This window comes from Bubalus bubalis, chromosome 11, assembly GCF_019923935.1.
Source record: "Bubalus bubalis isolate 160015118507 breed Murrah chromosome 11, NDDB_SH_1, whole genome shotgun sequence".
NCBI lineage: Eukaryota > Metazoa > Chordata > Mammalia > Artiodactyla > Bovidae > Bubalus > Bubalus bubalis.
The window spans coordinates 59,644,160-59,656,453 of NC_059167.1; the positions used below are offsets into that span (position 1 = coordinate 59,644,160).

At 42.8% G+C, this 12,294-nt stretch overlaps 1 protein-coding gene across 8 annotated transcripts in view; it reads left to right on the top strand.

Moving 5' to 3' along the window:
• NIN (ninein) overlaps positions 1-12,294 on the top strand; it is a 104,741-nt gene that overhangs the window by 48,196 nt on the left and 44,251 nt on the right. For all 8 annotated transcript variants that reach the window (XM_025295786.2, XM_044925128.1, XM_044925129.1 and 5 more), the window contains 7 exons: positions 3,010-3,049; positions 4,552-4,742; positions 8,933-9,079; positions 9,549-9,716; positions 10,176-10,312; positions 10,649-10,789; positions 11,040-11,214. In XM_025295786.2, the coding sequence (XP_025151571.1) occupies positions 3,010-3,049; positions 4,552-4,742; positions 8,933-9,079; positions 9,549-9,716; positions 10,176-10,312; positions 10,649-10,789; positions 11,040-11,214 (999 nt within the window). The remainder of the gene's footprint in view (positions 1-3,009; positions 3,050-4,551; positions 4,743-8,932; positions 9,080-9,548; positions 9,717-10,175; positions 10,313-10,648; positions 10,790-11,039; positions 11,215-12,294) is intronic.

The window sequence follows — 12,294 nt, forward strand, 5'->3', positions numbered from 1 at the left end:
GCATATCTGCTGGAGGCTTGGCATTTTTCTTACAAATTTTTATAAATAACCAGTACCTCCCAAGGACAATCAAATTAATCCTTTAAGTTTAAACATGGTAATGAAAAGAAACTGCAAATGTAAATTTAACATGTGTTACATAAACACATGTCCAAGAGAAATAATATCGAATTTTATTTACTTATTTAGTGCCAGGCACAATTCTAGGCATTTTTACCCAGCTCTGTGAAATATGTACTACTTTATCCCCATTTTATAGATGGAGAAACTGAGGCAAAAGAGATTAAGAAATTTGCTCAAGCTCAAACCCAGTAGGTAAGCCTGGGTTCAGAGCCAGGTGGCAGTCTGATTCCCACCCTCAATAGTCAGACGTGAGAATCGGGGAGCAGGGGTGGCAGGGAAGCGGGAATCAGATGAGGCACCCAGTTGCATAGATTCATGAGATTTTGGAAATAGTACATTGAAGCCTCTTGCTCCTCTGAACTAATTCATTGTTCACTATTTTTAATGAGTTGAGAAGTGAGAAAAGGTAAGAAATACATTTTTCTATAGCAAGACACACACTTTGTTTTGTTGGGAATTGTTGCTGAGCATTTTTTGAAGGTGTGTGTTTGCATTTTTCCAACTATTGTCCCGGCAGCGGCTTGTCCAGTGGCACCTATTCTGCCACGTCTCATTTCATTTCTGCTGTTAAAAAATCATCCCCTGCATGTAATTCGATAGGTTTTATTTTGACCAATGGTTCTTAGATCACAGAAACCTACTTTATTTTTTTCAGGTAGACTGAATGGATTTCATTTTAGGGTGTTTCCAACTTACATGCTGAATGATGAATTTTCACCATTTTGGGTGCTGCAATAATATGAGCATTTGCTCTGTTGGTTGAGGAAATAAATGTGGAGGGGTAGAGAGGCAGGGTGCTTTTATTAGGAGGCATAAAAATGTATACTTTACAAATAAAAACAATTGAATTCTGCCTAGAAACAATAGTGTAAGAAAAATCTATGGAGGTCTATTTCCTCCATTGCTCCCTCCCCACCCCCCAACACATCATCCATTCGTCAGGTTCGCAGTGTGGAAATGTGGGCCAATAAAATTATAATCACAATCAGGTAAAAATCACATTGTGCCACAGTCCCTAAACTTGCCATCCCTTTTAGTGACCGTGAATTATATGTGAGTTGTAGTGAGCTTTTATATTTTGAGTTACAGCCTTTGAATGTCTCTCTATGGCAAGGATAACTTAGCACTGGCAGTTTGGGGTTTCAGGTTAGTGTGGCAGATCTTGGTGAGCTCTTCGAATCGGTGGTCTATGCAGTACCTTTCTGAGTGAAATATGGAGCTGTGAAATCCTGGTAGATGGTTATCCTTCAGTTAAGAAGAGAGGAACAAAATAGATGTGCCTAGGTTGGCTGTAGGAACTTCAACTCGTATCAACTTGAACAAGTTACTAAAAGAAATCAACATTTAACCTAAGAATTTTAGATTGCTCACTGCCTGCTATGAGGAATCCAAGCTCTGGAGATGGGAGTTAATTAGGTTTGTTTTCCTGTTCATTTCAAGAATCTAAGAAATAAGTTCCTCTTGTGCAGTTCAGCCACCAAGGAGAGTGGACTGGTTATTTATGTGTTATCAAAGGCTGTTGTTCAGTCACTAAGTCATGTCCGACGCTGCGACCTCAGGGACTGCAGCATGCCAAGTTCCTCTGTCCTCCACTATGGAATTTGCTCAAGTTCATGTCCATTGAGTTGGTGATGCTATCTAACCATCTCCTTCTCTGCTGCCCCCTTCTCCTTTTGTCTTCAATCTTTCCTAGCATCGGGGTCTTTTCCAATGAATTGATTCTTTGCATCACTTATCAAAGGTACCTTCATTCATAAAGCTGGATCTTGGCTGAGACAGCAGGAGGTTTTAAAAGGGGGATACACTTTTCTCACAGGGTTACCTGACTGCGGTGGTTGTAGAACCTCCTAACAAGAGTAATTAGGAAGCTTGCTGATGAGGCCAAAGATCACTGTGTACCTACTCATGGCCACTGGTTGGAAGCAGATTTGTGCCATGCTTGGCTCATGGAGCAAGGGCTGGATTTTCATTCTGATGGGTGCTCCGGGCTGGGTACTTTTGTGTAATACACAAACTACACCTGTATGCTATGACTTGGAAAAGACTAAGTAGAACATAGCATGATAAGGGGCAAAATAATCCAGTGCAGATCAGTTCCACTGTTTTTAACGTAGTAATTCACTGATAGAGTACATTTTAACTTGAGCTTTCTAGCCTAGCTGTTTGGGGCTGCACCTCTGTCTCCTTTGTGCCACGAACACACCTGTCTCATTCTTGTCTCATGGGTCAGCAAACAGTCTCTGCTCTTTTCTTTCCACTTGGCTGTCTCCAGCCTACCCCTCAGGTCTCAGTCAGATCTTGCTTCTTTCAGGAAGTCTACCCTGAACTTCCAAGGCTGAAGGATACCCTAGTTAGGTACCCATTCTTGAGCTCCTCCACAATAGCACTTAATACACTACAATATTGTTCTTTCTGTTTTCTTGTCTGCATGACTTTGTCAGCACATAATCCTCATGACAGAAGAGCTCTGCTTGTCCTGTTCATGGTTGTTTTCCAAAGATGTAGCGTGATACCTCACACCTATTAAACATTTACTGAAGAACAAACTCATAAATGCATGTGTATAAACTCTTCTCAGTTGATGGATTCTGAATATTGGCTTTGGCCTGATTTTATTGGTTGTGCTAGGTTTTGCTATTGAATAAGTGACGTCAGCTCACAGGCCAAATCCTTGGTGAGATGCTGCAGAAGGCGGTGTGGTATTTCTTAGGCCTCTGCTCTCTATTGGCTCACCAATTGAGCAGAGCCTGCCTGGATAAATGCACTAGAAGGTCCTGAATCATGCGACTTACTCAGATGATGCCATCAAGGCCAGAGAGTGATCTGGTCTTGGAAAAGCAGGCTTAGTTCTGAAGCACACTAACCTCCTCCTCTTGCCTCTTCTAGCACTGGAAGACGCAGCGCAGCGAGGAGTATGAAGCAGAAGGTAGGAACTGAGGGTATGCCGGGCTGGCCTGGGAGGGAAGGGCTGCATTCACAGGGCATTCTCCACAACCCCTTCCCAAGGCCCTTCCCTTCTTCCTAATAGCCCTACCTGCTGGAGGCCAGCTAAGAAGCAACCTGAAGTACAACAGCAACAAAAAATTCATTCCCAGTTTATAGCTCATAGTTTTAAATCATTGCATTTAACATCATGCAAGATATGGCAACTGAGATGTGGAATTTTACTTATAGGTTAATTACTGTCTTATATAGACTTTCACATTAATCTATAAACCATCCTAAACAATTTACTGATTAAATGCATCCCTTGACAAGTTTCATGGTGATCTCCTCACCAGCAGATGGCACTGTGGTTCAGCTGACAGATCTCCACCCACTTCACAGCCTACCCTGGATTAACTGTACTTAAGTGTAATTACAAATTCTCTAGGCCTCCAACCTGTAAAGACACAGCAGTAATGGGCTTAATGCCTTTAATAAATAGTAGGGGTAGCACTAAATACTCTTCTCAACCCTCCAAGGTTCTTGGAGGCACACAGTATCATGCCAATAATTAGCGCATGTTTAAGTAATGACTTGACAGAATCTCTAATGTGAAAGTAGAAATCTTAACTAGAAGTGAGAACTTTTCATAGAGAATAAATATTTATTTTTAAATAAGTAGGTTGATCCTTGTATCCTCAAATAGAATTTATCCTTAATATGTGCTTGGTTGCTCAATTGTGTCTAACTCTTTGCTACCCCATGGAAGCCCACCAGGCTCCTCTGTCCATGGAATTCTCCAGGTTAGAATACTGGAGTGGGCAGCCACTCTCTTCTCCAGGAGATCTTCTCGAGCCAGGGACCAAACCCAGGTCTCCTGCATTGCAGGCAGATTTGTTACCCACTGAGCCACCAGGGGATCAACTATCCTTAATATACAGATAATTAATAACTTGCAACCATTTATTTTTTAAGTTAGGTTGCTTATAGGTCAGAATATTCATGTGTAAAGATTTAGAAACAGGCTACTCTTGAGACTTTTATCATTATTTAATGGTATTTACCATGAAATTCTTTCCTTCTCAGTAAAACAGTGCTTAGACTAGAAAGAGAGTAGAGATAATAAAGTCTGGTAGCTATAGTTGAAGTAGGATGTATAAAGCTCTTTAGAATGGCTCTCAACCAGCCTTCTCTTTCAATCACACCAAAGCCTAAGCCTGTGCACATTTTTCTTTGAAATAAAACAAACCTAGAACCTTGACATGACTGCACTGGAATATTTCTTATAGGGGTATAACTGCCAGTGAACAAGAGAGTGCCAGTTGGCCTTCATTGCGGCCTAAGAACCAATGGTTCTGCTTCATTTGAACTTCTGGATCAAATCAACACTTGGTAGTCTCTTTTTTATAGCATTTATTTTCAAAAAGAGAATTTTTCTTTGAGTATAGGTGCTCTCTCTCTGCAGTTCTTTTAGGGACAATATAATATATGCTTTTATTTTAGGCCAGTTAAGATTTTGGAACCCAGATGATTTAAAAGCCTCACAGAGTGGGTCTTTGGCTCCCCAAGACTGGATAGAAGAGAAACTGCAGGAGGTGTGTGAAGATTTGGGGATCACTCGTGATGGTCACCTAAACCGAAAGAAGCTGGTCTCCATCTGCGAGCAGTATGGTTTGCAGAATGTCGATGGAGAGGTGAGCGTTGCGTTGTATTTTTATTCAGGGATAGTAATCGTGATACAAGCTAACCTGGCCACAGGCTGGAGACAGCCATGTTTTGGTTTCCTGCCGCAAGTTACAGAGACTCCATTCTCTTTTTTTCCTGGCAAGTCAGCCATCAAGTTTGTGTCTCTGAGGAGCTCATGTTTGTCCTGGGAAACAAGAACTGACAATAGCTGAGAATTACTGAACCCAAACTGTGTGCACCTCACTGTGCTAAGCATGGTACCCCACATCATTGTCAGGCCCCAGCTCAGTGTAGCCATGATGTCAGTCTGTTTGTAGCTGCGGCACCCACCGAGTCAGAGGTGAGAAAGGTGTGGAGGCAGGACGAGGCAGAGAGTTCCGGAGAGTTGAGTTGGGGGAATACTTTGAAGCCCAGGCTGATGAGTTTAGTCTTTGGAGAGACAATCTCCATATCATCCCTGGGTTCTTTAGCAGATTACATAATACATTGGAAAAACGTACTTGCTAAGGGTGGTCTGAACTTCTTTTGTGGTGTATATTGGTGTAAAGAGAGCCATAGATTAGGACACCAGCCAGGAGTCATCACAATAATCTGGTCATGAGGAAATGGAAAAGGGTAGGTTGGTGGTTTTGAAAACGTACAACAGATGAATCTTGAAGCAGCCCCCAAGATGCTCTTGCTTGGTAAAATTCTCAACTTACATTTTCTAAAAAATTAAGAGGGGTGGCAGGACTGGGTGCATGAACAGCCATGAAACAAAAGAATGTCATTAATTCCAAGACACGTCTTTCAAAGAGTTGAAAATAAGGATTGAAGGGACTTAGAGGTTAGGGCTACGGTTGTACAAGCTTTGGGAAACTTGGATTATAATGATATTCGAAACCATGTTATCTGCTTGCTCAGAGGATAAGTGGTATTATTTTCCTAAACCAGAATGAGATTTATTATCAAAAGTTTCCAAGTAGCCTAGCTTGCAGGAAAGTTCTCCCTCCTCCTTCTCCCTTGTGTATGTGACCATTGCACACTCTCTGACTACCTTTTAATGGCTCCGCAGTCATTTATTTATCAGTGGTGACTGTTGAGTCATAAAATTAAATTCGTCCTCCTAAATTATAAGCCAGTGCAGTGTACAGAACCTTGGGTTGTTTTTGCCAAGAAATATTGCACAAACTTGGATTATTTATCTAAGAACGAATCTTGGAATAAACTGTAGCTGTTTATGAGGAGTTGCATTTTCTTCTGTGGCAGAGTTTCCAGAATCCAGGAAAAGAAGCAGCACATTTACTCTCCTCTGCTGTGAGGATGAGTGAAGGATTGCTAATTGAATGTAGCTTTTACTTAGTATTTTTCCTCCCTGCCAAAATCATGAAATACTATAGTGCTTTTGTACTATTAGCTCTAGACCACAGCGGAGCTGAAAGTTCATGATGATCTCACCAACACACAGCTTGGAATCCTAGAATTTTACAACTGAAAGCAATTTTAGATTTAGTCACTCCACATTTTATAGATAAAGAAAGAGGTCACTGCTGCATGTTGCCATCAGCATGAAGGGAAACTAGATTGACTGTCTTATAGCTGAAGATAGTGCCTGCCTTCCAGAAGCCAAGACGGCTGTAGGGCAGTGAAGGCAGACTATCCTCCTTGTTGTTTCGTCACCAAGTCATGCCTGACTCATGCAGCCCCGTGAACTGCAGCCCACCAGGCTCCTCTGTCTGTGGGATTTCCAGGCAAGAATACTGGAGTGGGTTGCCATTTCCTTCTCCAGGGATCAAACCTGGGTCTCCTGCTTGGCAGAAGGATTCTTTACCACTGAGCCACCTGGGAAGTCTAGAGGCCTGATATGACCCAAAGGCCATGTGACCTACACAATGTTTAAACATTGAACTATTTGCTATACTTTTTAAAATCAGGAGATTTTTTTCTGAAAATCAGAAGATTTGGCTCCATTTTTCTGGTAATGAGAAACGGCTAGCCCCTTTGGACAGGGCATGCATTCAAATGTTCCGTTCACTGCTTTAAAAGGCTTCCAAGTAGCCTTTTAAATGTCTCAAGACCATCCTGCCTCATTCATTTATATCACCCTCCTGGCCCCTCTGGCTATTTCCCAGCTTTCACATTGGGAAATCAGCCATCTGAAGACCTGGCTGGTGATAGGGAGGAAGAATGTCCTCAGGGTTCTAGATTCAGCTCCTGCATAGGCTGCAGGGTGTGTCCCAGTTGCCCACTGACTAGCATTCTTATCAGGCCAACCCAGTCCATCCGTCCTCTTCTGAATCCATGTTCATTTACTCACCACTTGCCCACACCCCCATGTCTAATAACTGGCAGGACTCGCTTACTCCACCACTTGGAATGGATCCGGTGATGGGTGTTTAGGCAGTCAGGAAGCTGTACATTGATTTGGCCAAGGTCACAGGGCTAACCAACGTGTAACAAAATGTTAAAATGTTAAAGGCAAATATGTTGGAATGTTCCAATGTTAAAGGCAAAATATGCTGGTTAGCTTCAGTCATCACTGCTGGATTTTACTGTGACTTCTGGCTTGACAGTCCTGAAAGCCTAGTCCTCTAAGAAAGTGTTCTGTTTGATAAAAATGAGACAGAGAATCTAAGGGAGCTTGGCAACCTCTGAATTTTGCCCAAAATATCTTTCCATCTGTTTCTTCCTATGATTCTCTATAGGAACTGTTGCTTCTTCCAAAGATTTCCACCCTTTAAAATGGTTTTGTTTTGGAATCCTCTCCAGAGGAACTGGTAGAAAAACAAGAATAGAGACAGATGTTTCCCATTGGATATGGATTGGGAAAAAAAGCATTCAAAATAAAAGAAATGCCACAAGGACTTAGCTGAGGGATAGAATCAACGATTAGGAGATGACAGGAGTCCCAGCAATAGTCCAGACTTAGGAAATAAATATTGAAAATTTGAGGATTTGTTACAAAGAGGCTTTTGTTAGAAGGGACCCAGTTGCAGGCACTAATGGTAAGTTTGTTGCTTATTCGGTTCCTTGCTACTCAGCAAATTAGGCATTATCTTGTTAGAAATGTAGAATTCCCAGGCCCCAGCCCTAGATTTAACTACATCAGAGTCGGCACTTTAACAAGACCCTCAGGTGATTTCTGCTTTGTACATTGGGGTCATGTCCTATAGAAAAATTTCAGCCCCCCAAATAGGAAGCTGACTGTGAGAATGGAGGGCTTTGCTTTCTCTCCCTATTTTGTTGCTTTATTCCCTTTTCCATTCCTCTGTGAGTTAGGGAACAAACCATCTCCCAGGCACGCCTCTAGAAGGGACTCCATATGATGAGGACCACTTGATTACTGTCAGAGGGGGCAAAGTAGTCAGGCAGAATTTCCTTCTCTTCACATGTCTCGGAACACTTCTATTGCACACACGTGAAATTCTTCCTATCCAGTCTTCATTTTGATTGTGCAAAAGCATTAAAAGAAATTAAAACCCCCAAACACCACAGTGTGGTTCCAAGTAATGTTCTAAATTCCAAGGCATGGGTTTCAGACCCAAGCTCTTAAATCATTGCAATCTGTCCCAGACCCATTTATGCTAGTTTACAAAATTTCATATAAGCAAAATACCATGTGGCATCACCATAATATAGTGGCTTAATGAATGTCTGTTTTCTGCTGTTACAACACTGGGAAGCTATATCTTTATATTTTTCAGTAATTCTTTAACTCACAAGATAACGCATAGTAACATTAAAGATAACCTGTTCTAAGAGTATGAGCAAAAGAGAAAACAGTTAATTTCTAAATTGCAGAAAATTATGAAGATGTTGAAAATGAATTTTGTTTAGTTTATGTGAGGGGGAAGGACAGATTACTAGAAAGGAAAATATATTTAGTGAAGTGAGAATAAAGGGACATGTCATATTTCTGGAGTCTTGGGATCAAGAGTGGTGCCAATATCTGTTGGCTTTGTTGTTTAATCACTAAGTCATGTCCGACTCTTTGTGACTCCATGGGCTGTAGCCTGCCAGGCTCCCCTGTACATTGGATTTCCCAGGCAAGAATAACTGGAATGGGTTGCCATTTCCTTAGACCGAGGGATCAAACCAGCGTCTCCCGCATTGGCAGGTGAATTGTTTACCACTGAGCCTCTTGGGACTAGAAGTGCCCTTGGGGCTTTGTGGGTTTTTTTGAGAGAAATAGTTAAGATGTATGGTTACCCTTTTCTAGATGCTTGAAGAAGTCTTCCATAATCTTGATCCTGATGGTATGATGAGTGTAGAAGATTTTTTCTATGGCTTGTTCAAAAATGGAAAACCTCTTACACCATCAGCATCTACCCCATATAGACAATTGAAAAGGCACATCTCCATGCAGGTAAGAAGTGGATTCTTTGGGAGTAAAGTTAAAATTCATTTGAATAATTTCTAGTGAGTTAATCTGCTGTCTGAAGAAAAATACTGAGGAGAAAGAGAAGCAAAAGAAGAGCAGAAATGAAAGACTAAACCACTGGGGAAGTTGGGTTTGAGAAATGACCATAAATTACAGTAGGAAGACCACTAATTATGCCCCTTCCTGTTAGCTGTGGGCCAGAAGGAACCTGATGTTGAGTAGAGATGCATCTCATCTGTATGCAGGATCTGTCTGCCAGGTCAGCTGTTGATCAGTTTTGCATTCTTGACTGACTTGGGAAAGGAAGATCAAAGGGGCCACTTGGCTTTTTACCCTAGCAGTATAAATGAGAGAAGCATGCCTCTGCCCCTTGTGGTCAGGACTGACTACTTTTGGTCTCAACCAACGTCATGTTGCAATGCCTGAGCTTGCTCAAGTCTCTTTCTTCTTCTAGTCTTTTGATGAGAGTGGACGACGGACCACAGCCCCATCTGCAATGATGAGTACCATTGGTTTTCGGGTCTTCTCCTGCCTGGATGATGGGATGGGCTATGCATCAGTGGAGAGAATACTTGACACCTGGCAGGAAGAAGGCATTGAAAACAGCCAGGAGATCCTGAAGGTGTGGCAACTGAAATGGGAGGCAAATGACAAATTGGGAAGGGTTGAAAAATTCTGTTTTGTGATTTGATTTGATTTCTCCTTAATGATTCTTCTGTTCCCAAGATCTCAGACATAAGAGATAACTTTTCCTACTCCCTTTAACCAGGAGTGTTGCTGACTTCATGTTTTTAATCCCTAAATTATTCACAAGAAATTTCTTAACTGATCTCTTGTTGGTAAAGATTAGAGTTTTGCCATTGTGTTTATTTACAATGCCAGACAGCATTTTTTAAAAACACGTAAATAATCATGTTTTCCTTAGAGAGACCTTAGTTGAATATTGTTCCGAGGCAGTCGTTAAATGTAAACATCCAGTTTGTAGATTATAAATTCAGTTCCCCAGGTCTGTATAACCTTCACATTTTCTGCTTTCTGAGGATAGAACTAGTGATTATCTTAAACTTGTTCTGATTTCTAGGCCTTGGATTTTAGCCTTGATGGAAATGTCAACTTGACAGAGTTGACACTGGCTCTTGAAAACGAACTTTTGGTCACCAAGAACAGCATTCACCAGGCAGCTCTGGCCAGTTTTAAGGCTGAGATTCGGCATTTGCTGTGAGTTGAGCAGAAAGCTTACCTGCTCTGTTCCCTTTCCTACTTGTTGAGCAAGTGCTCAGACGCCTGTGGCACGTATTCTTCCCTTCTGAAGGCGGTGGTGGCTTAATCGCCTATCATCTCACTTCTGTGAAAGTGAGGTGGAGCTTAGATCTGCATGTGGGCTTTTGAAAAGGGCTGTGGAATGTCTTTGTGTTTTGGAAGGGTTCTGGTTGTCTTGGTTTTGTTTTTGTATAGGAGTAAGCCAGATGAGAGTTTTTTTGGGTCTACTTGTTGCCTAGTAACAGTCTCCCTTATAACTTTGTTTCTTTCTGATTTGTTTCTTTCTGATTCTAGGGAGCGAGTGGATCAGATGCTCAGAGAAAAAGAGAAGCTACGGTCTGATCTGGACAAAGCTGAGAAGCTGAAGTCTCTAATGGCCTCAGAGGTGGACGATCACCATGCAGCCATAGAGCGGAGGAACGAGTACAACCTCAGGTGTGATGGGTGGGGCCAGGGCCCTCCTTTCCCACCACCCTGGCCCAGAACAGTGGGGTTTTGCCTGCCTGCCCGCCTGCTTGGCCACACCTGGCTGGGGTGACTTAGGTGTGGCCAAGCCTACAGGAAAGCAGGGCTCACTGGCCACTTTCTCCAGAAGCTTCCATCTCTATGACTCTCCATTTTTGGTGGCTCTACAGAGGGACCTCTGGGGACTTGATGGCAGCCTGTCGGTCTTTCCTTCTCACAGGAAACTGGATGAAGAGTACAAGGAGCGAATAGCAGCCTTAAAGAATGAGTTTCGAAAGGAGAGAGAGCAGATCCTGCAGCAGGTGGGCAAGCAGCGTTTGGAACTTGAGCAAGAAATCGAAAAGGCAAAAACAGAAGAGAACTACATCCGGGACCGCCTTGCACTCTCTTTAAAGGTAATTATCCTCTTAGTTATGTGGTCTATGTGCCTTCTGGGAACACCACATGGAAAACCACAGCTCTGTAAGAGGACAGGTCTGCACAGGGCTCATAAGTCTGGGTCAACACCCGGACATGGTAGAGCCCCAGGTTTCAGGGGTGTCCAGGCTTCTGGTTTGCCAACAGCATATCTTGTTCTTACCTGCTGAAGCGGAAGTGAGTCCTCAGGGCTGTTTGATACCTGGTTGATGCTGTCCCCTTCCTCATCCTTAGCAGATGGCTTTTTTTTCCTTCCACGCCGAGGCCATCCACTTTGTTTCTCTGCTCCCAAATCTACCTCTTCCCTTGCACATCCTCCTCTTCTTTTTTGTGCCTCAGTAGAGGAAGTGATGCTTCTCTTTATGGAGCTCTGACACTGGGTAATGTGGTAGTGTCAGCTGGAGCTGAAGGTGGGTGGGACCGTCTCAGGTCTTGGGAGGGGTCTGGACTCAAGACTGCCTGGTTCCAATCTGGATACCACCACTTACAGAAGACATTCATCAGGTTACTCAAGCCTGTTTCCTAATATACAAGAGAATCACCATCATAATACCTACCTCAGAGCACTGATGTGGAGATTGAGTGAGTTGCTACATATACAGTATCTGAAAGTAATAAGAATCTATGGAATAGTTAGTTTTGTTGAGGTTATGAAAGATTCCTGAAACTCCACAAATCAGAGACTGAGCCAGTTCTCCCTCCCTAACCATCAAACTGCTTCCTCTCCTGAATTTTCACCCTAATCTCCATCACCACCCTGTGCTGTAAGTCATAGAAGTCACCGTCCTTGGTCATCCTGGATTCTCACTTTCTGAGTCCTGCTGATGCTCTGAAAGGCTTCTCAGATTTATCCCATTTCTCCATTCCCACAGCCTCTGAACAGGTTTGGAATTCATCACAATTTCTCAACTGACGTATGTGCATTCTTTCTTCCATCTATCCAAACTCCCTCCGCCTGGTCACCAGAGTTATCTTACTGCCGCTGCTGCTGCTGAGTCGCTTAAGTCGTGTCTGACTCTGCGACCCCATAGACGGCAGCCCACCAGGCTCCCCCGTCC